Source organism: Lutra lutra, chromosome 3 (assembly GCF_902655055.1).
Source record: "Lutra lutra chromosome 3, mLutLut1.2, whole genome shotgun sequence".
Classification (NCBI taxonomy): Eukaryota; Metazoa; Chordata; class Mammalia; order Carnivora; family Mustelidae; genus Lutra; species Lutra lutra.
Genome location: NC_062280.1, coordinates 170804451 through 170831022, shown reverse-complemented (window position 1 = coordinate 170831022; position 26572 = coordinate 170804451). Strand labels below are relative to the sequence as shown.

The following is a 26572-nucleotide window of genomic DNA, read 5'->3' as shown; positions in this document are numbered from 1 at the left end:
ACATACTAGCTAGTCCCTTGACACAATGCCTCAGCGTTGTTTCTTGCTTGAAATTCCACTGTCCAGCTCTGAGAATATGAATCTGTCCATGTCTCCAAGGAAAAGAGCAAACCTAAGAATCCTGTAAAATGGTAGTCTCAGACCTTTCTGACTAGTATGAGTCACAGTGAAGAGATGATCAGAATTTGGGGTTGCTCATGTTTAATACAAATGAATGGGCATAAATCATGAGAAGACACTCTGTGGTAAATTAAACAAAATGGAGACAATATTCTCACTAGGAAGTTGGACTTTTAAAATGACCTTGTATCGAGGAAAGCTTTGGATATTAAATTTCACCATCTCATGTGCAGTAAATTAAATGTTCTTAATCAGATAGGAGTCCACTTCACACAGGAATATCACCAAGAGCAGCTCAGGGGATTAAAAGTTATTTCTAGTCCCCAGATGGCCCACAGCGATGGTAGTTGGTTGTGTCGATCTAACAGACGCTTTCCCTGGCCGTTGTCAGAGCAGTAACCTTTCCCTGTGAAGAACGCATCTTGCTGTGGAATTAGTTTATTGTGCCTACACAGAAGGGACAGAACTAACTGTAGTTCTTGTTTTTGTTGGCTTTGTGCCAAACTGTAATTTCTCTTCAGCATCACTCATATGTCTCTCTTTCAAACACCCCCATCACTCACCAAAAAACTGTTCAATCCCTCTTAAAAACAAAATATTACCTCAATAAGTACAAATAGATAAAATAAGAGATCCAGGCTCTTAGACAAGAAAAATGGAAGTGAAACATTCTGGATACTTTCTGGAGTCCCCTCCTGGGTTTAGAGCTCCAATTAGTTTCATTTACACAGAAGAACTACCTGTTGCTTCTGTCTCCTTTCTCAGGTCTTTTGGCTGAGACTGCACTACCTAATCACACTTAGCATTGCTGAATTCCACTGAGCGAGGAGGATTTTTGTAGGAATGTAATTTAAATTATGGAATGTTTATACTCCAGGTTTCCTGCTGTTCATCATTCTTTACCGTAATCTATTATATAAGCACCTACTTTGCCTAAAGCATTGTGTCCGACTTTGCAAATGACTTATGGTCAACGGGACAAAATATGTGCCCAAAGAGATTAAAGAGATGATAGAGAAGATGAAGTATTTACATAGATACCATGAAATAACAACAAATATGATTAGTTATTTTAACACATAAATAGTGGGGCTTTAATAACGTAGAGAAACAGAAGTCACATCTCCCTGAATCATTCTGGGAAGACTCAACAGAGGAAGTGGTATCTGATCCAGATCTTGAAAAATAGGTAGGGCTTGAATGGATTGACACAGTGGCCTTGAGGCTAGGAAAAAACGGGCCATATGGGTGGAATGGCATAAACAAAGGCAAGGTATCTGGAAACCGTAGGAAGAAAGTGGTTTAATTTGGCATTGCATGCGGGATAAATGTAAAGGCGAAGTCAGAAATAACTCTGGAATGTTAGGTTGGAAGGAGCCAAGTTAACAAAGGTTAAATGTAATTAAATGGGCAATGGGGAGCTGGCGAAACAGTTGTTCTAGTAGAATTTTAGGAAGAAAACTCTGGCAGTGATGGCTTAGGGGAGGAAATGGTTAATTTAAAATGGCTTAGGAGGAGCGCCTGGGTGGCTCAGTGGGTTAAGCCTCTGCTTTCGCTGGCATTGCATCAGCTCTCTCCTCAGCGGGGAGCCTGCTTCCCCCTCTCTCTCTGCCTGTGGCTCTGCCTACTTGTGATCTCTCTCTCTCTCTCTCTGTCAAATAAATAAATAAATAAATATCTTAAAAAATATGGTTTAGGAGAGGAAAGACTGAGGGAATGTAAGTAAATCTGGAAAGCTAGTCTAATAATCTATGATGGAGTCGATGCAGATTTGAACTGGGGTGAGGCCATGTGGGCAGGAGGAGAATCTTAGGCTTTTTATGCACATATGCCTGATACTACATTGAGGGGAAAGACATGGAAGAATCAAGAATGATTCCAGAAAGGTGAGCTTGGCTGAAGGAGAGAACAGAAAGAAGTTAGGAAATAGCACACTTGGGAAGGAAGGTAAATACGGCCTAGGACATTCTAGTGAGGGTTCTGGGAAGACAGATAAGTTGAAATCTGAGCCAGCAACATAAATACAGGACAAGGACTTACAACAAGGTCAAAACCACAAACAGCTGAGGTGAAGGAGATGAGTATAATCACCAAAAGACAAAGCAGAGGAAGAAGAGTATTGGTAAATGTCCATCTGACCCGCTTTTCAGGGACACTTATCTAAAGAGACTGATTCTTTCTTCTTTTAAATTATATTTGGTAAACAGCATGGGGATCTTGTTTATATCTGGAACTTCTAAAGGTACTGGTTAAGCTTTTTTGAAACATAAAGAAAGGAAAAACATAAGCTCAAAGGCTCTGAGCTCTTACCCCTTGTTAGTTTTCTGAAGTGAAGTGGCCACTTTGATGATGTTCTCGAGATCCTGACCCCTTCAAAGGATGAAAAGGAAACACAAGTCGATGTTGGTACAGCTATCTTTGAGGTTGTCTCAAATCTATGTTTTCAGTAAAGAAAACAATAGTCCATGTGTTCAGGAATTATTGAGTTTAAGTGCATATGAAATAGTTCTATCATATCAGCTCATGGGGTTTGCAGGTGTGGGTGTGAGCACATGCAGGTGCACACTCCCCCCTCTTCCCCCCCCCCCCCCCCCCCCGCCCCACAGCAGTCATTTAACTGGGCATTGGCTCTGCCATCTAGTGCTCACTGAAATAACTACAGTTTCTCCTGAACACATTGGCTTCTCTCTAGTTCTATACTTAGAGGATATGGAAAAGAAAGCAGAGTTAACTACTCAAGTAAACACAGAAGTGTGTTCAGAGATTTTTTTGACCAGAGCCAAAGAGCATTAAGCAACATGTCCAGATGATTAATTCATCCCTCACATGTGGTGAAAGTGTCTGTCTTCTTAAGCTTCCAAAGGGAAAGTACATTTTAAACTATAGGGTATTTGGAAGCACCTGACACAGAGGGGTTGAATCCACACGAATTTCCCTAGTGATCATGGAAAGGAATAATTGGGAACATCCTCATTGATGTTCCTGTAATTAGGAACTGTGTTTCACAGCAAAGGAAACAGTCAACAAAACAAAGAGGCAACCCATGGAATGGGAGAAGATACTCGCAAATGACACTACAAAGGGCTGATATCTAGGATCTATAAAGAACTCCTCAAACTCAACACACACAAAACAGATAATCATGTCAAAAAATGGGCAGAAGACATGAACAGACACTTCTCCAATGAAGATATACAAATGGCTATCAGACACATGAAAAAATGTTCATCATCACTAGTCATCAGGGAGATTCAAATCAAAACCACACTGAGATACCACCTTACACCAGTTAAAATGGCCAAAATCAACAAGACAGTAAACAACGTATGTTGGAAAGGGGAGCTGCCTTACATTGTTGGTGGGAATGCAAGTTGGTGCAGCCACTTTTGAAAACAGTGTGGAGGTTCCTTAAGAAATTAAAAATAGAGCTTCCCTATGACCCTGCAATTGCACTACTGGGTATTTACCCCAAAGATACAGATGTAGTGAAAAGAAGGGCCATCTGTACCCCAATGTTCATAGTAGCAATGGCCATAGTTGCCAAACTGTGGAAAGAACCAAGATGACCTTCAACGGATGAATGGATAAGGAAGATGTGGTCCATATATACTATGGAGTATTATGCCTCCATCAGAAAGGATGAATACCCAACTTTTGTATCAACATAGATGGGACTGGAAGAGATTATGCTGACTGAGATAAGTCAAGTAGAGAGAGAGTCGATTATCATATAGTTTCGCTTATATGTGGAGCATAAGGAATAACACGGAGGACATGGGGAGATGGAGAGGAGAAGACGGTTGGGGGAAATCGGAGGAGGAGACCTACCATGAGAGACTGTGGACTCTGAGAAACAAACTGAGGATTTTGGAGGGGAGAGGGGTGGGAGGTGGGGTGAGCCTGGTGGTGGGTATTATGGAGGGCACATATTGCATGGAGCACTGGGTGTGGTGCATAAACAATGAATTCTGGAACACTGAAAAGAAATTTAAAAAAACAAATAAAAATTTAAAAAAAGAACTGTTTCACAAACAATGTCTCATAGAAGGTTAATAGGGTTCCATGAAGAAAGAATTTTGCAGTCAAGTAAATTTGGGAAATATTATAACCAACTTTTGGAGATTCAGAATGTATACAAGCACATTGAAGGTTCTGAAGAAGTCCTGTGGTAGAGAACTCTACTTTGTTGTGTCTCCTAAATGGGTCGGCCATGAAATCCCTCTTTCACAGAACATGCATTGACATCTTGGGGCACATGGGACACAGCTTGGGAAGTGCTGAGATATAGTTGTACTTGAAGTTACTAAGTAAAAGGTAAACATTATTCTCCCCAAAGGTAAGGTATCCAGGTAACTTCAAGTACAACTATATCTCAGCACTTCCCAAGCTGTGTCTCTACCACAGTAATTTTGATTCTCAGAAAAGTCTGAGTTTGAAACCCTGAGAATCAGGGGAGATAACCAAAAAAAACACCCCAAAATTACACAAGTTTTGAATTTTGAAAAATCATTGGTCAAAATGGATAAGATGGTAAATTTAAGGTTGTATTTTTACCATAATAATTAAAAACTGGTTTATCATACTGATAAACCTATAGACTAGCATTATTTAAAACTAATTTTTAAAATAGGGGCTTTTGGGGGGCACCTGGGTGGTTCAGTCAGTTAAGCGGCTGCCTTTGGCTCAGGTCATGATCCCAGGGTCTTGGGATCAAGCCCCACATAGGGCTCCTTGCTCAGCAGAGAGCCTGCTTGTTCCTTTACCTCTGCCTGTGGCTTTGTCTACTTGTGCTCTCTCACTGTCTCTCTGTCAAATAAATAAATACAATCTTTTTTAAAAATAAAACATAAAAATAGGGTTTTTTTCTAAAAAATAAAAAAAAATAATAAAACCAGGATATAACCAAAGTCTATACTGAACCAGATGGGATGAGTAAGACAATGGGCATAAATCAGGACTGTTATGGGGAAAGCTTACCCAAAGATCAATACTATTTGCAAGCCTTTTTCTGATGATGTGGGTAGAGCTGGATATGGCCTTATTATACAGCCAATTCTAGCAAGGCTTTTGTAGAGCAAGTTCAGTAAAATGACTATATTTACACCTATTCATTTAAACATCAGCACAACTGTATCACAGACCTTGGGACCTAATTCCCAAGTGCTGGGAATTTTCCCTTCTTAAGGGGTTTATTTTATTCTGTTATCATGTTCAGACAATTTTGGTTGCTTTCTTAATGTAAAGCTAAGAATAGAAATAAAAGGAACAAAATTCTGCAGGTACATATAAAAATATTAATTACCCGCTATATTGAAGCCAGCTGGAGGACTGATATTGTCTATTATTAATTGTCTTGTATTTTTAAGTATTCTAATAAGACAAACATTATCATTTCAACAATTACATAGATATAAAAAGAGATCATTTTACCTTATATTTCTTTCAGCAGATCTGTTGGTTTCTGTATTTACACCTGGTTTAGGTGGACATATTTGCCTATATTTTCAAAGTTAAAGATAATATCTGTTAGGTAATAAAAACACTTCTCTGCTAAATATAAATTTTTAAGGAAACATTCATGTTCAAAAAGATCACAGAGTGTTGGATCAATAGCACTGCTTGAGATAACAAACCTCACTTTAGCTCTTTTGGTTGGCTAGAACTCAGCCATTTCTTATTTGAAATTTCTGAACTCTATTGCAATTTGTAATTTAGCTTATCTCTTTTAATATATTTTCAACCACTAGATATATCTAGAAATATCTGTCTTAAATGTGTTTATGTTCATCTTATTTTAGTCTCCAATCATCAATAAAGCATTTTCATACTTCTCTCTTAAGGCTCTTTTTTGTTATTGGGCATCAAATGAATGTTTTTTTTCTTAAAGACTTAATCTATTTGAATACAATCCAAAAATACATTTGCTCAGATAAGATGGGAAATATCTTAAGTTTCTAATACACAAAGTTAATAGAACAAGTTTATGATATTAGGTTCTGTCACAATTTATGATATGAGGTTTTTATCTGTTATTTTCCTAAGTATCTGACTGACCTACTTATATATTCTTGCTTGTTCTCAAAAACCTATATTCAACTATTTTTTGTCCTCCTGAGGACATTTGTTAATTACACAGGAAACACTTCCCTTTCATATTCTTTCATTAAAATCATCTTGCTGTGATTAAAGTAATCACAGAGTTTAAAACATGCAAGTTGTCCTAATTTTATTTTTAAGATCACTGGTAGAAGAAAGAAATTAAAGTAATAAAAATGGATTAGACCAATTCCCATGAAATTTAGCTTTTTTTAAAATTTACACAAGCTTACTGCTCTGGAGTTGCTGATTTTAGACTAGAATTTCAATAGTACTAAAGCCAATGTATTTAAGGCCCCCTAAAAATTCCTATTCAAATTAAAATTTAATTGCTCAATACTACAAAAGGAAAAATAATATAAGATAAAAAAACTCCAGTTATTTTAAGAGTATAATTATAATCATTGCACAAATAAAAAGTTATAAATTTGGTCTATATCTTTCATTAATTCAATGAAGAAGTATTTTCTTGGCTCATTAAAAGGAAAAGTAATATCTTCTCACCCTAAGGACAAAATTTCAAAGATTCTGCAAAGTTTCACTGAATAGATATTCAGACCTGGGTTTTTAACTCAATAGGCTTAGCACCTAATGCTACAGAGTTCTGCTGCCCAGTCAGCATTTCCTAGCTGAAGTTACCCTCTTCACGAAGAATAGTTCTAGAATTTTCCTTCACGTTGTCAACAAAAATCACCATCAAAATGTAAAAATACAAAAGAATCAAAGGCAGGCAATCAAGCGGATCTAACGTATACAGTCTCCAATGAGATATTTTTAAAATCTCACAATGATAATGGAAATGTGCAATGTACGTCTCAAAAAACAGCTCAAGATTACTAAACAGTTTAACAGAAACACGTGGGACATTTTTCAGATCTTTGAATTTGTTTCTAAGTATTAATTATAGAGTGTCAGAGATTCAAAATGAAAAAACAAGTCTTTTTTCCCTTGATTCAGAGAACATTTTTTAATTGTAATAGTTTTGAAATAAATTGCAAATTCCTTAGCTAAAACAATACTAAAACCTACCTATAAGTATTTCTAAAATAAGGAGGGTTTGAGCAGTAACACAAAGTTTTAAGAGCATCTTTCATCAGAAAATATAGCTTTTTTTTTTTTTTTAGAAAATAGGGCTTTTAATGGGAAACTTAAGTGTGTACACACACACACATAGTTTCTATCTAGATTATCTATGTCAAATACTATATATGTATACATATATATCTATGTATATACACAGGGACAGAAAGAAAGAGATTCCTTATATAATGCTTCCTCATACATAAATTAGAAGAAACCAGAGGATAAACATTTTCTGGACATGAATACTGTTCAGCTTCTATCTTGAAGGTGTATCCATAAGACAGGATGTGGCTATAAGTATTCAAAGGCAAACATAAATACGCACTTGTGTTGGCAATTAGAAAAGCTTTACAAGTGCTTCTTCTGTGAATGTATGCACAAAACATACCCACGCTTTGCACAAAACAGGTCACAATTCATTTGCTTTTCATTTCTTTAATTTCTTCATTTGAGCAAGAGATTCTGGAACGCCAGGTCTCACCTATTCTCCTGTCTCAGCTGGTTAGGAGATGAAACAGGAGAACTGGGCTTTGGAGGTATTGGAGGGTGAACAGTTGGTTCCCTTTAAAACAGAAAACAGCAGTTCATTTCACCATGGAGACATGGCAAATTTTAGCATCTATTAACCAAATGTACTTATGGCCTATATGGAAATAACTCATGCATCTTCCACACCCCGCCCCACACCTTGCACGAGGTAGCTAAAAGGCTAGAGTCTATACAGCACTATACTTAAGAGGAGTCAAATATTTAAATTATGGGTATTTTCAAAGTTCATTTAATCAGATTTTTGGAAACCCCATCCCCTCTCACTATAGTTTGAAATATAATGTGTCCTTTTAAAAGCTTAATATTTTGCTAGACTATCTAGCTCAAGCTGTGGCATTTTGGGTCAGCAGCGCGTGAGCGTAGTAAATGGTTCTTGGGCATTAACATATAATCTTCTTTAAGAATTATGTCAACCATCAGGCTGCTATGGAAACAGCAAGAAAGGTTTTCAGTTTTACAGACCTCAAGATAAAGTTGATTTGAAGCTCTTAACTAAATCTGACTTAAATATTGGCAGCACAGGCCAGTTTGCTGCTAGCAAAGCAAGTATATACTGTCAGCCTAAACTCTCCAACCAAGAGCCAAGGCAGACTCTGAGCCAGTGTGATTTGATAACCTAGGAACTGCAGACAGGCAATTATGTCCACCATTTGGATGGAGTCAGTACCTTACCCGGGTCATGTCACCCCCCAACCCCCACCACTACCACCCTAGTGACTCCCTATTAAATTCCATGCCTAGTTAAAGTACATTTGTGATCTCGACTCCAGGTACCCCTGTGGCTTCTGCCACATGCTAAGTGAGCACATATGATCTGGAGTCCAGCTGTCTGAACTGTCAGAGCTATGTGATAATGGGTCAACCTGATTCCATCTCTTCATTTGTAATAACCTTTCTCATAGGATTGCTGAATGTTGTCAGGACTAAATTAGACCATGCTCTTATTTAACAAACATTTATTGGCAGCTTTCTACATACAGGTACTCTACAAAGTGGATAATCTGGCTCCATAAGCACCACCTCCCCTCAACCCCGCCAAATTTTGCTAGGAATCCTTGGGCAGTATCAGTAGCTCAGCTACTGGTTTGTGGTCATGGTTCATGGTCACGGAATTAAAGCTAGCTGCCATTGTTTTTCTATTGACACATTCAGCAGCTTAGGGGGCAGAAGCAGAGGAAACCGAGAGTTGGATTTAACTAAGTTTATAATTCAGCCAAGTGAGGGCAACAAAGAGAATGATGGTGAAGGAGGATGAGGAAGGGGGATGTGAGGAAGTGATGATAAGGAAGGACCATGGGATCTGAGATGGACATGGAGGGAACAGAGGATATGAGGGGAGAGGAAATGTGAAAAGTCAGTGGATTGGTGGTTGGTGGGGACAGGGCTGAGAAACTTCTGGAGTCAAAGGACTGGTGAGAATGAGCTGAATGGAGTAGATAGAAAGTGGAAGCAGAATGGGAAGATTTTGAAATTTGTATGGTTATTCAGAAGGGCACGATCTATGGGTGGCTAAGGTAGGGCAAAGGACAAGATTATTGGAGAGAAGATCAAGAAAGTGAGAGGTCAAAGTGGGGAAGGATCCTCCACATGGATTTGGAAATCACCAAGCATTATGAGACACATGTGAGACAGACAATGAACCTGGTGCCAGCATCTTCAAAGAGTGCAGGTGAGTGACTCTGAGACCTACAGATGACTGCAATGAGGAAGAGAAGCTCCTGATGCCACAATTTCAAGAAGATGGAGCAGTTCTAGGGAGGAGAAAGCTAAAATTGATAAGCAGTAGCAACGAGGAGCAAACAAGACCTCTCCTCTTCCTCTGGATCCTGTGGAAGCAGAGTCCTCTGGGAGAGCCCAACAGAGCAGAGTGCCATTGAGCCAAAGATGAGACTGTAGAGCAGCCAGTTGTGATTAGAATAACGGACACATCCAGGGTGGTACTATGGAAGGTTTGAGTGGTTAGGCTACTGTTAGGTCAGGTCAGGCTCCGTGACGGACAGAGCTCTGTGGGGCTAGTCCTGGTGACAAGCAATGGTCAGACTGGGCTTCTCCTGGGGAATCCATAGCCATAGGGATGGAGGACATGATGCAATTAGTTCTAAATCTTTCTCAGCAGAGCGTGGGAATGATTGTCTGGGTGATGGGCAGTGGAGCAGCAGAGTGCAGAGCACGGTGGGTCTCCTTGCTCTTGTGTGGACAGCGGCACTGAAGCCGGGAGAAGGGCCTACAGAGCATTTAAGCTCTTCCTGGCTCACACTAAGTGCTCACTCTATGTGTTGTGTTGTGGTTGTTGTTACCCCATGTGAACCCAATACTTAACTGCCAAAATGCTTGCACTCCTAAGGACCCCACCACCATGTGCTCTCTGCTCTCTGGCCTACATGCTTCTCCCTTTCCCCTGGATACTTCCTTCCTGTCCTTCAGACTTGGCTTAGACATTAGTGAGTCTGGTGGTACCAAATCTGTGCTGGATATACCCTTATGTCTCCCCATAGTACATCCTCTTTATGGCCTATATCTCACTGTTTTGGATTACAAATAATTTTCTGTCTCTATACTGAGCTGAAAGTTCCTAGAAGGATAGTTATATCCCAAGTACTAGGACTGTGTATGATTTTGGTGCCCAATAAAGATGGTGTTGGAGGGGGAGATGAACCATGAGAGACTATGGACTCTGAGAAACAATCTGAGGGTTTTGGAGGGGAGGGAGGTGGAAGGGTTGGGTGAGCCTGGTGGTGGGTATTAAGAAGGGCACGCATTGCATGGAGCACTGGGTGTGGTGCACAAACGATGAATTCTGGAACACTGAAAAGAAATTAAAAAAAAAATTAAAGATGGTGTTGAAAGAGGGAGTGATTGGCTGGATTTCTATTTGGTAAGGAAGGAAATGAGTAGTGAAGAGGCTCTTGAAACTTCTAAAATCTGTTCAAATTTAGCAAAAACAATTTATAAAAAAACAGTTCCCTGTTCTGGTTTAGTGCTAGATTTTACAATTAGTTATTATTTTATTTGAACTACCATTATCTCCTCTTCTCAAAAAATATCCCTGTGTTGGGAATAATGGGATATCACAAGTGATAATGTGTCTGGGTGGATCTGGGTGGATTAGCTGATTATATGCTTTTCCTCCAGGGGCAGAGGAAAGGGGTAAGAAGGTGGTCAGTCCTGGCTAGTAAATCTGCACAGGACACTGGATATCTGTGAACAGGCAGGAGAGAGGTAAAATGATGAAAAGTAGGATTGCAAAAAGGAGAAAAAGGATGGTGCCAAACTTCGCTTATGCCAGAATCACATTGATAAAAAGCTACATTTCTTCCATGTTACAATGGCTAAGTCCTCAGAGAGGTGGGTAAATATTGACCGGGTGTATCCAGGAAACAGACACGGGGAGAGAAGTAGATCTGGGGACACAGTGCAGATATGGTTTGGGGATGACCCAGAAAGAAAATGTGGGCAAGCCGTTGTGAAGGCCAAGAGAAGCAGAGGAGCACATTTATTTCCGAGGGTGCTGCATTCAGACCCCCGCTGGGCCAGGGCTAGGCAATGCCACATTGACTTCCGTTCACCTCAAAGGAGCTTTCATTTGCATCTCTGCAATGACAGCCACAGATGACAGAACCCAAACCCTTAGGGGCAATGAGAGAAGTCATTCATGCCATGCCAGGAGCTTGATGGGATGCCAAGCAGGAGGATTAAAATGCAAGAGCAAGGCAGGAAGCTGTGGCCCGGAATGTTTTGAAGAGAAGCAAACAAGAGACATGGATGTGGAATGATCCTGTTTGAATAGCGCTTTGAGATGCAATGTTCAAGCTTGGATAAGTTGACCCTTGGCTCTACCCTCTGTCTTTCCCTCAAGCCCCCAAGACCCTTTGCAGGGTTGACACCACCACATTAGTGGCTATTATTGTTAAGAATAACTTCCAGGAATAAAAAGGCAGCTTTCACAAGAAATGGGAAAATTTGTAGATAATAGCCCAAAGGCCAGAACTAATAGAAATAACCCTGTGAAGCAGTTTATGTTACTTCATTTTCACATGCTGCTACAAAGATCACTTCTTTCCATTATGGCTTTTTTGCACAACATGCCTGGCTCTGTGACTTCTGTTTGTCTGCCTATGTGAAGAGCATTTCATTACTGCAGCACACACCCAGGTTTGAAACAAGAATAAATGACTGTAATATTTAACTCTGAGTTTTGTTTTTACTTCCCATTATGCTTAGTCTTTGTTTCCCACACACAGAATTTTTAACAAGGACAAAGGAGATGGAACTTATATTTTTTTGAATTTTAGTGCCATGCTAACTTTTCCAAGCTCTCACAAACATTATTTTAGTCCAATCATACATCTATCCCCTGGAAAATGTTTTTTTTCTAATGAGTCAAAATGGTTGAGTAATTTTCCTTGCATCATGGTGCTAGTAAGTAACTCAGCCAGGGTTTCAACTTAGTTTTTCTAATGTTGAATCTCATGTGCTTCTCTGTAATGTACTGCATTAAACCAATACTCTTTTCGATATTCCCAGGGAAAATCTAATAATGATAGATTGTCCTGCATTGCTTCCTTGCCCAAGGACGGCATTGTTAATGAGTGTTTATACCACAGATGCCTCAGGTATAATGTTAGGACACATAGCAACACAGAACAAAATTTAAAAACTAGAAAAGGGGCAGTCCCTGCTCCCAAGAGTTTATTGAATGTGCGGCATATGTTCAAAAGAATGATTACTGCAATGAAGTCTCATTTCCTGGTGGCCAGGGGCCATTTCAATAAACCATAACCCAGCAATAGAGCATGTACTGGACTTAAATTCCAGAGACCTAGCTTGTAGACTAGCTTTGCCACTAACTCAGTTTGACCCTAGTAAAACAGCGGATTCTCTCAACCTCTGCTTCTTTATTAAAGGAGAAGATAGGTCCTGATCTGTCCCACGTGACTGTGGGAAAGCAGGGTCATTGCAAGGCGTCTTCAGCTCACAGAGCCCCGAGCACTTGCTGTAGACTAAGCACCTTCAAATGTACGTAGATGCAATTGTGGTTAATACAATTTCAATTAGCATAACTCATCTCAGCTTTATAAGAAAATATGTCGATATTTTCCAGTAAATAGACATAAAGTGTCACAAAATTTTAAGCATTGCTGAATTCATAGAAGCTTTTGGTCCTTAGATATTTTCTCAAAGACATAAAAAAAAAAGAACAGCGCAATTATTATCAGGTGAAGTAAAAAATCGTAAACATATATAAAACATACAAGTATAAAACTTTTAGAAGAAAAATCTTTGTAACATGGGTTAGGAAGAGGGTTCTCAGATATGACACCAGCAGTACAATTCATTAAAAAAAATAATAATTTGATAAGTTAGACCTCATTAAATTAAAAACTTTTGCTCTGGAAAATACATTATTTTTTTTTAAAGATTTTATTTATTTGACAGAGAGAGATCACAAGTAGAGAGAGAGATAGGAGGAAGCAGGCTCCTTGCCTAGCAGAGAGCCTGATGTGGGACTCGATCCCAGGACCCTGAGATCATGACCTGAGCTAAAGGCAGAGGCTTAACCCACGAGCCACCCAGGCAGCCCTGGAAAATACATTATTAAGAGAATGAAAATATAAGCCACATTGGGAGAAAAATATTTGCAAATCACATACCTGACAAAGGACTTGAAAGCAGTATATAAAACTTTTAAAACTCAAAAGTCAACAGTAAGTAAACACTACCAAGTGAATAATATAGGCCAATGATTTGAATAGATACTTCACCAGAGAAGATGTACAAATGATAAATAGCATGTGAGAAGATGCTTGACATTGTTAGTCTCTAGGGAAATCCAATTTAAAACTAGGAAGAGCTACACTACACACCTATTAGAATGGCTAAAATAATTCTTTTAAAAGATGACAATACTTATGCAGCCATCAAAAAACCTGAAATCTTGCCATTTGCAACTACATGGATGGAACTAGAGGGTATTATGCTAAGAGAAATAAGTCAATCTGAGAAAGACAGTTATGTGATCTCTCTGATATGAAGAATTTGAGAGGCAGGGTTGGGGGGGTCATGGGAGGAAGGAAGGGAAAAAATGAAACAAGATGGGATCAGGAGGGAGACAAACCATAAGAGACTTAATCTCAGGAAACAAACTGAGGGTTGCTGGTAGGAGGTAGGGGCGTTATGGACATTGGGGAGGGTATGTGCTATGGTGAGTGCTGTGAATTGTGTAAGACTGACGGTTCACAGGCTGTACCCCTGAAGCAAATAATACATTATATTTTAATTTAAAAAAAGCTGACAATACTAAGTGATATTAAAGAAGTGAGACAACTTGAAATCTCATGCATTGCTGGTGGGGTGCAAAATGGTACAGCCACTTTTCAAGCTGGCAGTTTCCTATAAAGTTAAACATATGCTTACCATATGACTGAGCAATCCCACTTGTAGGCATTTATTTAAGAGAAATGATCATGCACTAAAACCTGTATGAGAACATTTGAAGCCCCCCCAAAACAACCCAAATGTCCTTTACCAGGTGAATGGATAAATAACTGCGTAGCTCCATATAATACTCAGCAATGAAAAGGAATAAACAGCTGATGCATACAACAGCATGGATGAATTCCACATGCATTACGCTAAGTGAGAGAAACAAGATCGAAAAGGCTACATATACATTAAATACATATGTATTTAATATTCTGTATATTCCTGACAGAGGAAGAAGATCAGAAGACAAAGAAGTGCCACCACATGTGCAGACAGTCCTAAGTAAAATGGGGTCCTCGCACCCCCCCCACTTTTCCCACTGCCCTCCTCCTAGGCACTTGGAAGCCCCGTTCCTATATCACAGTATGCTCCTGTTACGCACACTGCGCCATACCCAGGATGCCCTGTCTTCTTGCTCCAAAGCCATGCCCTGTTCATGAAATTCAAGTCACCATACTTCAGCATGTCCCAATTCTGCCCAGTTCTAACAAGAAAGAAACATGATTTAGGTCATTAACACTAAGGTTTGGATGACCAGAGACAGCCCCTTTAACCTCTTAGAATTTTCATGCTTTTCTCTGAGGTGAGATTTATAATCTCTAGTTGATAGACCTTCAAACAATACCACTAAAGGGTGAAAAAAAATTTTTTTTAATCAAACTGTTTGCTTTTTATGGTTGGTGCAGAGGAAGCTGTAACTTGGCAGGGAGCTTGTCCCTAGGTATTCTGATTCTCACAGCTTCTTCTTTGCCCTGCTTCTGAACCTGAATATCCCCCAGTTCATCATACTTCGAGGGTCTTCCCCAGCACCAGGAGAAGCAACAGGGGCTCCTAGGGATCAGGGCTGGTGGAATCTGGACTGGGGGAAAGCAAGGATGACTTTGTTAGTTGTTGTTTAAATGTATGAGTTACTTAAAGCCAGTGTTATGAAACCAGAAATTATGTTGACCTCATAGGACTGAAAAAAAGCAACTAACTCAATGCTAAAGGTTAAGCCCTTCACTGACACATTTTGAATTAGCTTTCTCCTCATTCTATTCAAATAATACTATTCAAAAATAAAGCTTTTCAAAACCTTATTTCAGGTTAATGTTTTAATTATTTTGAATGTCTAGAATGGGTATTTCTTTCCTCTTTCTTTCTTTCTTTCTTTCTTTCAGACAGAGGGAGTACTTGAGTATACGTGCGAGCAGGAAGGGAAGGGGCAGAGGGAGACAGAGAATCCTAAGAAGTCTTCAGATCCAGCCTGGAGCCAAGGAGGAGCTGGATCTCACAATCCTGAGATCATGACTTAAACCAAAATCAAGAATCAGGACGCTTAACTGAGAGCCATCTAGGTGTCCCTACAATGGGTATTTCTAGGCATTCAGATAATATTTTAAACTCACTGTACTTTGACATTTTACTAATGGTCTTAGAATCTTAATTTTTATGAAACAGATTCCAGTTAATATAAGAATTTGGTTGAGATAAAAATAAAATATATTGATTTAAATACCATTACAACAAACTTTGCAGAGTGTTTGGTACCAATAGAGTTAAAAATGTAGCAGTATAATTAGAAAGGTTACATTTTACCATTTATAGTTACAGACAGAAAAATATAACTAGTGCAAAGTTGCCATGGCAACTCACATCTCAATCAGGATTTTCTTTCCTCCTTCAACTCCACCAACCAGCTAACTGAAAGTGAAATCCAGTGAAGAAGAAGAGATTGAAACAAATATGGATGAGAAATTATAAAAGTACATAGCAAGCCTTTAAATATATGGTAATTTCCTAGACAAATTTGTTAGGTGAGTTTCCACTATTTTAACTTTATCAGAAGCTATGTGTTTTATTCTCTATCTTTGGAAATGATTCCAGAAAAAAAACACATTGGTGTTTTGGTAGTGATAGTGCTGGCAGTAGCTTAATTGCTGGTCTTGAATCACCATAATGGGTAACATCATAAACATTCATATTGTCTGTTAAGCAACTACCTTAAGTCAGCTTCAGTGAGTTTCTTAAATGAGCTCCACATGCCATTTAACCACGGAATCTCTAAGTCACTTTAACACATAGATGCCCTTAAATGTATCATAAGAGAATACATTTAATGGTCGGTACTGGAATCAGAAGCAACTTCAACATCAACTTCCTAGAAATTCTGTGTCCACATTTCATTGTGCTGTTATTGAATATTTCTCACGAATGGTGACTATTATCCATGTCCCAGCACAAGCTTGGCAAATGCAATCACTCTTTTGAAGGACTCAAAAATGAGGAAAAGCTTAAGAACTTGAAAACTGAAGACATATCCAAATGATTGGTGACAATTAGCTTTGCACCAAGCTTTCTGACACATCCTAAAGCAAAAGAAGTGGGAAAGGCAGACTTCACTGGCTCTTACCAAGCAATTACCCATAGTGATGACATTTGCACTACCCATTATATATTTTTTTTGAAAAATTTTATTTATTTATTTGACAGAGAGATCACAAGCAGGCAGAGAGGCAGGCAGAGAGAGGAGGAAGCAGGCTCCCTGCTGAGCAGAGAGCCAGATGCGGGGCTGGATCCCAGGACCCTGAGATCATGACCCGAGCCGAAGGCAGCGGCTTAACCCACTGAGCCACCCAGGTGCCCCCCCATTATATATTTTATAATCTCTAGCATACACTCAGAGTTCAAATCACATAACAGCAAACCACTAACTCTTAAAAAAGAAATATGATATTCTGAAAAGATACTTAAACTTATCACAGAATATCTACAAATGGATATCTAGACATTTTTCCCTTTGACATTGAATTTGCAATTACTAGATTTCCTGCTACCACTAAACATAACTGATAGAGGATGAATGCAGATACTGCCTCTTGGATAGAAGTCCCATAGTTTCACACACGTGAACAGATACCTGGTTGTGTGTGCACACATGCATACACACACACACACCACTCTCTGGCATTAGAACCTTTGTCCTGCAATCCTTTCTTCTTGGAATGGCTCCATCCCCCCCTTATCTCTGTACTTGGCTTCTCTTGCCTATCCTACTGTACCTCAAACACAACCTCTACTGGCTCCCCCTCCATGTCTCCACATATTTTGTGGCTATTGCAATCTTTGTGTTTATTATACCCTCAAGGACTCGCTCTACAATTCATTGATAAATTGATATTAATGTGTACTTATTAACAAATTACTATGGATAAAATTGTATGGATGACTCCTAGAATTATAAGATGATGCCATCTAGTTAGTGAGTATACCATGAAAATAAGTAATGTTCTAAGGTAATGGGCAATTAATTGCCAAGTGAGGATTGTAGAGAATAAGCTTTTTGAGTTCAGATGACAAAAATAACCCCTTGGACTGAGGAAGCTGTGGTGGAAGTGAGATTCATACTAGACTTTGAAAGTTGGGCTGGTTTGAGATGTAGAGAGCATCCACTCACTCTGCCTCCCTGCTACCGATCTCATATTATACTTCACCTTTACCATGCAATTTTAAGAGAGTCTCGTTTTCTGGTTCCTCCTTCACCACCTGATGTGTAGACACACATCAAAGTTCAACTTTCATTCTCTTCTCATTTAATATTTTCTCCATATCTGAAGATACCATATTTAAATCTCTGGTATCATTTCCAAACCTGGGTCTGTGGCACAAATATCTTGCCTGAGCACCTCCCCCATCTCCCACTGTTTGGTACTTACCTTCACAAATAGACCCTACCTGTTCCAATCAAAGCTCAGCCTCTTAAAACCAACCGTGTATTCCCCATTCTACTCCTGTTTATTCCTATACTGACTGGTGGCATCACTGGGCTTAAAATCACCCTGTGTATTATGTAATTCCTCTCTTCCCCCCAATGCCACACCCCTTTCAGGACCTCTTCCCTGAATCCTGTAACTTTCTTTACAACATCAGAGTTCCCAGAGAATGTTGATGCTTTTCTCATGATCCCACAGCTGATCTTGTGTTGTGATTTCTTCTGTGTCCATGCTATGCAACTCTGGGAGCCATAAAAGACCTCAAACTGCTGCTGCCTCTCAGAGTTCTCTGACCCAGGACTGCCTTCCATTCTGCTGAGTGGCATCATCTAGATATGAAAGCCCCCTCTATGAATCTTCCTTTTGTTCACGAGTTCCCTTGCCCTCTTCCCCTTCTGGGTGGTGGCTCCTGTGCAGTAGCTTTAGGAAAGTCTTATGTGGGAGTGACTCCCTCCCCAGACAAATCTATCAAAGTGCCATTCAAATAAGGTTCAGAGTATGCAACTACCCGCCCCTCCCCCCGTGGTCATATACTTTTTCTTGAATGGCACTCAAGTCCCTCACCTTCACTACAGTGACTATTGAAAAAGAAAAAGGAGATAGATCAATGACAGTTTTGATGTTTTAAGTGTGGGTGACTGGATGTTTATATTATTGTGACACAAGAAAATAATTTTATTTTTAAAAAAAGTAGCATAGAATGTTTCCCAAAGAGAGAATATATCATCGTGTTTGGTTATGGGGATGAGATTCTCTGAGAAGAGCCTGGCACAGCAAAGAGAGAACTGAACTGCCCGCATAAATAATTAATAGAAATTTGAGGGGTGGAAGGAAGAGGGGAAAGGAGAGGGAGGGGGTACGGGGAGAGAAAAAGAAAGATGGAGGAAAGAAGGAGTGAGGGGCTGTTGAGCAAAATACAACAAGATCAGGCCTGCAGAGAAATCTCAGCCAAGAAGAAATAACCCATAACAGGTGTGGCCAAAGAACTACCAAACAGGAATTTCTAACATTACATTTGATCTTGTTTGGGCTGGGCTTCTACAATGTATTGCTGGCACTTTTGCCATCCCACGTCTTTATTGAAATCTTATGCAGGTTATATGTGGACAAATCAAGGGGGGAAAGCTGCCATCTTCTATACCTGAGTGACTATGAAGCAGAGAGGACAGAACAGACAGAAGTGATATTTTGAAGAGAAGACAGATGAAAACATGGCCACAGAATGTAAGTGCCTCCAAATGGGGGAAAAGACAGGATTCTAAGCAGAGAGGAACTTATATGCTAAGAGTCTATAGAAGGTGGGATATGGTGCATTTAAAACAGATTATGTGACCAGAAAAGAGAGCAAAGGGGAGTTATGAGGGATAGAAGCCAGGTAAGGGCAGTAGTCAGTGCTAAAGATTTGGGTCTTTATTCTAAGAAAAATGAAAAGTCATATTTTTATTTAGGAGGGAGATATGTTCCAATTATCCTTTTATAAATATCGCTCAGGCAGCTGTGTAGAAAAGAGATTAGGGGAGTGGGTATCAGGATGGATGAGGGGAGAACACCTAGGTAGCTACTACTGTAGTCCAGAAAAGATATGATAATAGAAATGGATGGAGGCATATGGATTCAAGAGGTATCTTGAAGATAAATTGATAGGATTTACTAAATGGATTGGATATTGGTGATTAAGGGAAAAAAGTGTAAAAAATAACTTTAAGTTTTCAAGGGTCAATGGGCTGAAAGATGGTATTTTTAGTTGAGACAGAGCACCAGGTTAGTGTGGAAAATTAGGAATTTCATTCTGAACATGTGAGGTTTACAAGACTTTTGAGAAATATAAGGGAAGATGTTGAGCAAATAGCTGTCCAAAGTCACTCAGAAAAGAGGTGTGGAGCGGCTATAAGTGGAGTCAAGAGCACACACATGGTCACTGAGGTCCTGGGCATGGATAACCTATGGAGGGGCAGAACACAGAACAAGAAGAAGGAAGGAACTTTGAAGCTTCAGGAGCATGAACAATAAATGGCTGGTATAGGATAATGAGGTGGCAAAGGAGACTGAGAAAGAATGGTTAGAGGAAGGAAACCCAGGAGTATGTTTGGGGTGTGGAGTAGGGGGGTTTCTCAAAAGAGAAGGAGAGAGATTTCCTAAAGGCACAAATAGCCAATAATGCCCTTTGAAGGGTCAAGAAATCACAGGGACTGAAATGTCAACAAGAATTTATCAGCCAGGTGGGGGGCGCCTGGGTGGCTCAGTGGGTTAAGCCGCTGCCTTCGGCTCAGGTCATGATCTCAGGGTCCTGGGATCGAGCCCCGCATCGGGCTCTCTGCTCAGCAGGGAGCCTGCTTCCTCCTCTCTCTCTGCCTGCCTCTCTGCCTGCTTGTGATCTCTCTGTCAAATAAATAAATAAAATCTTTAAAAAAAAAAAAAAAGAATTTATCAGCCAGGTCATTTGTGATGTTGAGGAGAGCTGCTTCTACGAATTTATGGTGGTGGGAACCAGAGAATAAAGATGGCAAGTACCATCAACTTTTCTGAAAACCTCGGTTGCAGTGGAGAGATAAGGTGCCAGTCGAACTGATTTGTATAATTCGGCTATTATTATTATTATTATTATTATTATTATTATTTTTTAAGTAGGCTCCATGACTAGTCAGTAATCCAAGGTGGGGCTTGAACTCAGGATCAGGAGTCAGATACCTAAACAGTTGAGCCACCAGGAGCCCTTAGGCTATTCTTTTTTTTTTTTTTTTCTGAGAGAGAGAGAGAGAGAGAGTACTTGTGCATGGGGAGGAGGGGGGCAGAGGGAGAGCAAGAGCGAGAATGTTATGCAGGCTTCAAACTCAGTGCAGAGCCTACCCAAGGCTGGATCTCGCAACTCTGAGATCATGACCCCAGCCAAAATCAAGAGTCTGACACCATCAACTGAACCACCCAGACCCCCCTAGGATACCAATTTCTTAGAAGCTATTTTTTAAGATGAAAGGGGTTTGAATATAGAAGAGAGGGAAACCAGTGAAGCAAGGATTTGATCACAGAGGTAGGAGGAAAGATTGATGACAGTAACACAGAACAGCAATTATAAAAGTTAAATCTTGATTCAGTCTTAATTAAAATGAAAAGAAATTATAAGTTCTGGGGCATTTGATAAGAATATTTCAGAAGAAATAACCTTGTTGATGTAGGGGGTCATTCAAATATGATGCTAGAATTTTTCCCTTCTCAGCAAGAAAAGGAAGAGGAGGTCAGAAAATATTTCCATCCCAATGACCAAGGAGCTGCCTTAGAAACCAAGAAAAGGTTTTTTTTAAGTTTCAAACTTTAAATGCTATATGTCTTGTTATCATGAATCACAGCTTTTCTCCTTAACCTTGTTTTATTAAAAAAAAAAAAAAAAGGCAGGAGGCTTTCAAAGATATTTAACTCTTAACTCCAAAATTCTGTTTGATCACCTAGATCTCAACCTCTCATCATAAGACTAATGTATATCATACATAAAAGGATACCTGTTTTAAGAAATTGCTTTTTTTATTTAGCTATAATATATGGTTATTTTAGAATTCTCATTTAATCTCTAGTTGAACTCACCAGTCTTATGTTAATTGTACCCAGACTTAGATGTAGATATAGTTATAGGTATAGATACAGAAAGACACATAGATGTAAACACAGTCCTATGTAGTCACAGGTATAAGTATACATATACATGTAAATAGAGATAAAGCTATGATAGCATGGGTTCCTCTGCTGGTAAAAGAGCTTGAGACACTTTGTAAGGCCACCTACATTATGCCTGTAACAGATTTTAACCCAAACATGACGTCCACACAGGTTTTCAACCCAAAAACAACTAAGTTTGACTTTTCCATATTCTATGAGAAGGGAACAAGTGAAGGATGACGTGATCCATGGTGTTGAAGGCCATGGAGAGGTCAAGGGGGAGAAAAGTTGAAGAAAAGGACTCACTCCAACAATGGCTGGCAAGTCTGGTGGTCATTTCAAATGTGCAGCACAGACAGGGTGTGTGAGAGAAAATGAAATCTCTGGGAATGATCCGGTGATGGGAGAAATGAAGGTTCACAAAATGAAGAATAGGAAGGAGAGCAAGAGTGGCAGTAGTAAGGGGAAATTCTCTTGCAGGAGACGTGAGAATGGGAAAAGAGAGAAGGGAACCAATGGGTAAGTGAAGGATGAGGGAAATATGTTTAGCATCGAGCTATTAGCTAATATTAAAAATCATAGTCCTCCATTTTCATTTTTTTGACCTATTTTCATTTTCTTTGTGTTCTTCTGGGGACAAAGATCTCTTTTTCAAGTCTTTGGTTCTTTTTATCATTTAATAATTGCTTCTATTTTTTTCAGCTTTCACTAAAAAGGCTCTTTTTCAGCCCTAGGAATGCACTGGCATTAAAGGTGAGAAACAGAAGCTGTACTCTGAGCTCTTCCAAAGAAAAGCACTTTCGAAATCAAAGGCATTGCTGTATTGTTATTATTCCCTCCTTTCCCTGAAAGCCTGGCATGACATTAGCTTGGATCCTCCAAGAGGAGTCTTTCAGTTTAGTCATTGTATTAATACTCTATGCCTCTAAAAAAGGAAAGGATATCTAAACTGATCAACCTACTCCAAAAATCTTCTCTTTCCTTTAGTTTTGGTACTATGGATCTGATCCAGGAACCAGAAATAGGAGCACTGTGACTCATTTTATCTTCCACGTAAATTATATCCAGCAATGCTTAAATTGTAAGCGCATATAGCCAAGCACTACCAGTTCTGTGCAAACAGAGATCCACAAGCTCCATAGGCATTGAAAGCATGAGATACTAACTCATGAATAATCCTTCTGTATTCTCACACAGCTATACAACCAGTTGCTTATTATAGTGACAATTTACATTAATATCAAAAAAATAAATAGAAGATGAACATAAGATTTTAGAAATAAGTAATAAATATTCCCAACTATCAGTTATCATCTATCAAGACAAAATTGGATGGATCTTAAAATACTCAGGAAACAACAGTAACTACCAAAACTCCTAGTTATTATTTTCCCCACTCAGGTATCTCCATGAAAGGTGTCACTCATAGAGACATACCTAAACCCTGCCTGAGGGGAAAGAAGGTTTTAAACTAGAAACATAATCCATCCTTGGCAGTTCATATAATTGGAAGTCACCTATAGATGACTTTCTTTTTCTTTAAAGAGAAAATATTTTAATAGAAGGGAGATACAATTCTAAGTTGTGATTGTTCAACAAGTTTAATAATTTTACATGTAAAACTAATATGTAATATATATAAATACATATATAGGTGCAACATGTGTGAAAAAGTTTGTTGACATCCTTGTAGAACCAACCTAAATTTTAATAAAGGACACTGGTTTCCAAATATATCTATTATTTGGAAATAAAAGAGACATCAAAAGCCTACACAACAGATGACAATTTTAGGAAATAAAACAATCTAATGCTAAACAAGCATACTGTTTAATAACTCTTTTTCCAATGGTTGCATTGGGAAAATAAATCCCACTGGAACATGGAAATGTTCACTAAATATATTCTGGGGGTTGAAGACATTAAAACAATGTTGGATACCCTAAAGCAAAACCAAATCAGACTTATTTTTCTTTGTGTGTTAGAGATGGCATAGAATATAAGAGTTCTGCACAAATGTCTGCTTCTCTGAAGATCAGAGGGTAGGCTCCATGTTTTGCTCTCTGATACATCCCAAGATATTAGAAAAATATCTGGCATTCAATAATCATGTATGAAATCAAATGCTTGTTGACATTCCTAACATGGATTTTGTAGAACAAAGTACCCTCCACATAGTCCATTATTTTAGTTATAATTATTGATCTCAACAACAAAAAAATAAAAGTAGAAAACACCCATTTATCTCTTAAAGTTTACAAAGAGCTTGCAACTCACATCCCCATCTAGTTGTCTGGGTTCATGGCTGCCTGGAAGCGGTTGGTGTACCAGGAGCCTACAGTGGAGCCCTGTCTGCTGTTCATTCCATTCTCTCTTCTGCCACTTGTAGGTTGAACTGTGTACCCCAAAAGTTCATATGTTGAAGTCCTAACCCACAGGGCCTCAGAATGTGACCCTACTTGGAAAGTGGGTCATTACAGATGTAATTAGATATGTTAGAGGAGGATAGGCTGCATATCCAATATGACTGGTGTCCTCTTAAGAAGAGCAAATGTGGAAACAGACACGCACTCAGGGAAAACATCATGCCAAGATGAAGGGAGAGATCTGGATGATGCTTATACAGACTGAGGGATGCCAAAGGGTGCCTGGAAACCACCAGAAACCAGCAGAAAGTGTGAAACAGATTCTCCCTACCAGCCCTCAGAGGGAACCAACCCTGCCAACACATTGATCTTGGACTTCTAGCCTTTGGAACTGTGAGAAACATTTTTGTTACTCTCCCCCACCTCTCCCCAGTTTACAGGATTTTGTTATGGCAGCCCTTAGTAAACTCATACAACCACTGACTCCTCACACCTCAACAGATTTCCTACCAGAGGCACTGGTAGCCTGACCTCACTCCCACCCAGCACTGTCTTGTTCAGCGGTCAGAATTTACAAGATCTCTTCCAATTTATTCCAAAGCTCCCTCTATTATACACTGTCAATACCCAATGCATTCTTCCATTAAGTTACATAGCAATTACATCTGACACCTTTCCCTTACCTTCTGGTTGTTCCCGTGCTTGGGGTGGAACTGTAACCTGGAGGAGGAGGCGGAAACCAGGACTGTCTGTTAGGAAATGACACCAGTTATAAACGCGGTGCTTGAAGACTTGATCCCACCCACATGTCCGCCAGGAAAAGCTGAAAATAATTTGACACTTAAAAGGTACTGAGGTGACTTTTCTACAGGTCTTGGAAATAAAATGAAAACTATTTCATAAACTTAAAAGGAAATGACTATACCACAATCTATGTTCTCTGCTCCCCAAGTAAGCTCCTTTCCCCCATTTTCTTAACACTAAAATGTGGAGATTTCCTTAAAGAGAAATACGAGGAGAATCTGGGAAATAATATTTGTTAAATGTAGCTGGTGGGTTCATGGGTGTTTATCATCAATATACCTCTTTTTCTATTTTCTGCATATATGAAACATTTTATAATAAAAACCAGTCATATGCTCTATTCTACAATTTTTAAAAAGCTGTGTGATTTTAAAAAAATTAAAAGTAAGAGTATTGAAAACATAAGTGAACACCCCACTAATGCTAACCTCAATTATGTATACATACGTATGTACATATATGCATATATACAATCACGTATATATCCAATTAGAAAGATGTCTTCACATTACTGGGACTTAATTTTAATTGATAGAGATAGCTTAGGGTTCTGTCAGAAAGATTTAGATATGGACCAAAAATGAAGATATGTAGAGGAGAGTGACATGTCAGAGGAAAGCCCAAAGAGGGAAAGGCTAGGATAAGGAAGACAGGAGAGCTGGCTTTAAATTCTTGAATCAGGTCTGTTCTCTGAGGCACCACAGGTGCCTAAGAAGAGATGGGCATAAATCAAAGTAGATTTCAACTCAATGTAAGTCATCAGTGCTACTCACAAGAACTAGTCCAATATATATCATAAAAGTAGAGTCTTATTGCTGGCTTCAGTGATCCTGAATTATGCCTAATCTGTCAGAGGAAAGACTCTTGCAGTGGATAGGAGATGTGAAATTTGGGTCCAAGTGAGAAAGGTGATCACGTTTCCTGAGACTCCGCAGACACAGCCAGAATTCTGACTGCAGGAGTGTTTTGGCAATCAGCCAGTCATTCCACAAACATTGGCACCTACCCAAACTAGGCACAGTTCTAGGTGCAGGCAAAGAAAATAAAAACATTTTTAAACCACTGAGGTTTGTGAATACTTGTTTTCCATCTGATGATGATTCACTAGCACTGTGTTCTCTCTAACAAGCAAAAATTGCTTTGAACATCACATTCTGTCTCATGAAGAGTATTCTGCCACCACAGGTCTTGCTGCTTCTCTGTGCCTACTACATAAATAGAAGTCTCAAGACGGGGCCTTTGACTCTGTACTTGGAAGTAGGACCAACCTAATCTACAGAGCAGAGGAGACCCCAGCGATGCAGGCAGATTTCAGGAGCAAGGCAACATTTGGCCATCCCACAGTCATAATTATTTCAGGGTAAGGCATTCCCCGCAGTAGGACTCTACTAAAGGTGTTACCTGAAGTAGCTTATCCTTTGCTGAACTCTGTCATCAAAAGCATTACCTAGATATTCAAGACCCCAAGGGACCTAGAGAAAAGACTGCATATTTGTTTGTTTAAGATCATATTTATTCTTTTATTTAGAGTGTGAGCAGGGGGATGGGCAGAGGTAGAGGGAGTGAGAATCCATAAGCAGACTCTACAATGAGCGAGCACAGAGGTCCCACCTGGGGTGGATCTCACAACCCTGAGATCATGACCTGAGCCAAAATCAAGAGTCAGACGCT

General features: G+C 39.3%; 1 protein-coding gene across 8 annotated transcripts in view; it reads right to left on the bottom strand.

The window, feature by feature from the left end:
• The window catches only part of SCEL (sciellin), a 104622-nt gene that overhangs the window by 46403 nt on the left and 31647 nt on the right, over window positions 1–26572 (bottom strand). For all 8 annotated transcript variants that reach the window (XM_047720185.1, XM_047720183.1, XM_047720186.1 and 5 more), the window contains 4 exons: window positions 24781–24846; window positions 7781–7861; window positions 5551–5616; window positions 2431–2490 (listed from right to left, as the gene is read on the bottom strand). In XM_047720185.1, coding sequence (XP_047576141.1) covers window positions 2431–2490; window positions 5551–5616; window positions 7781–7861; window positions 24781–24846 — 273 coding nt within the window. The remainder of the gene's footprint in view (window positions 1–2430; window positions 2491–5550; window positions 5617–7780; window positions 7862–24780; window positions 24847–26572) is intronic.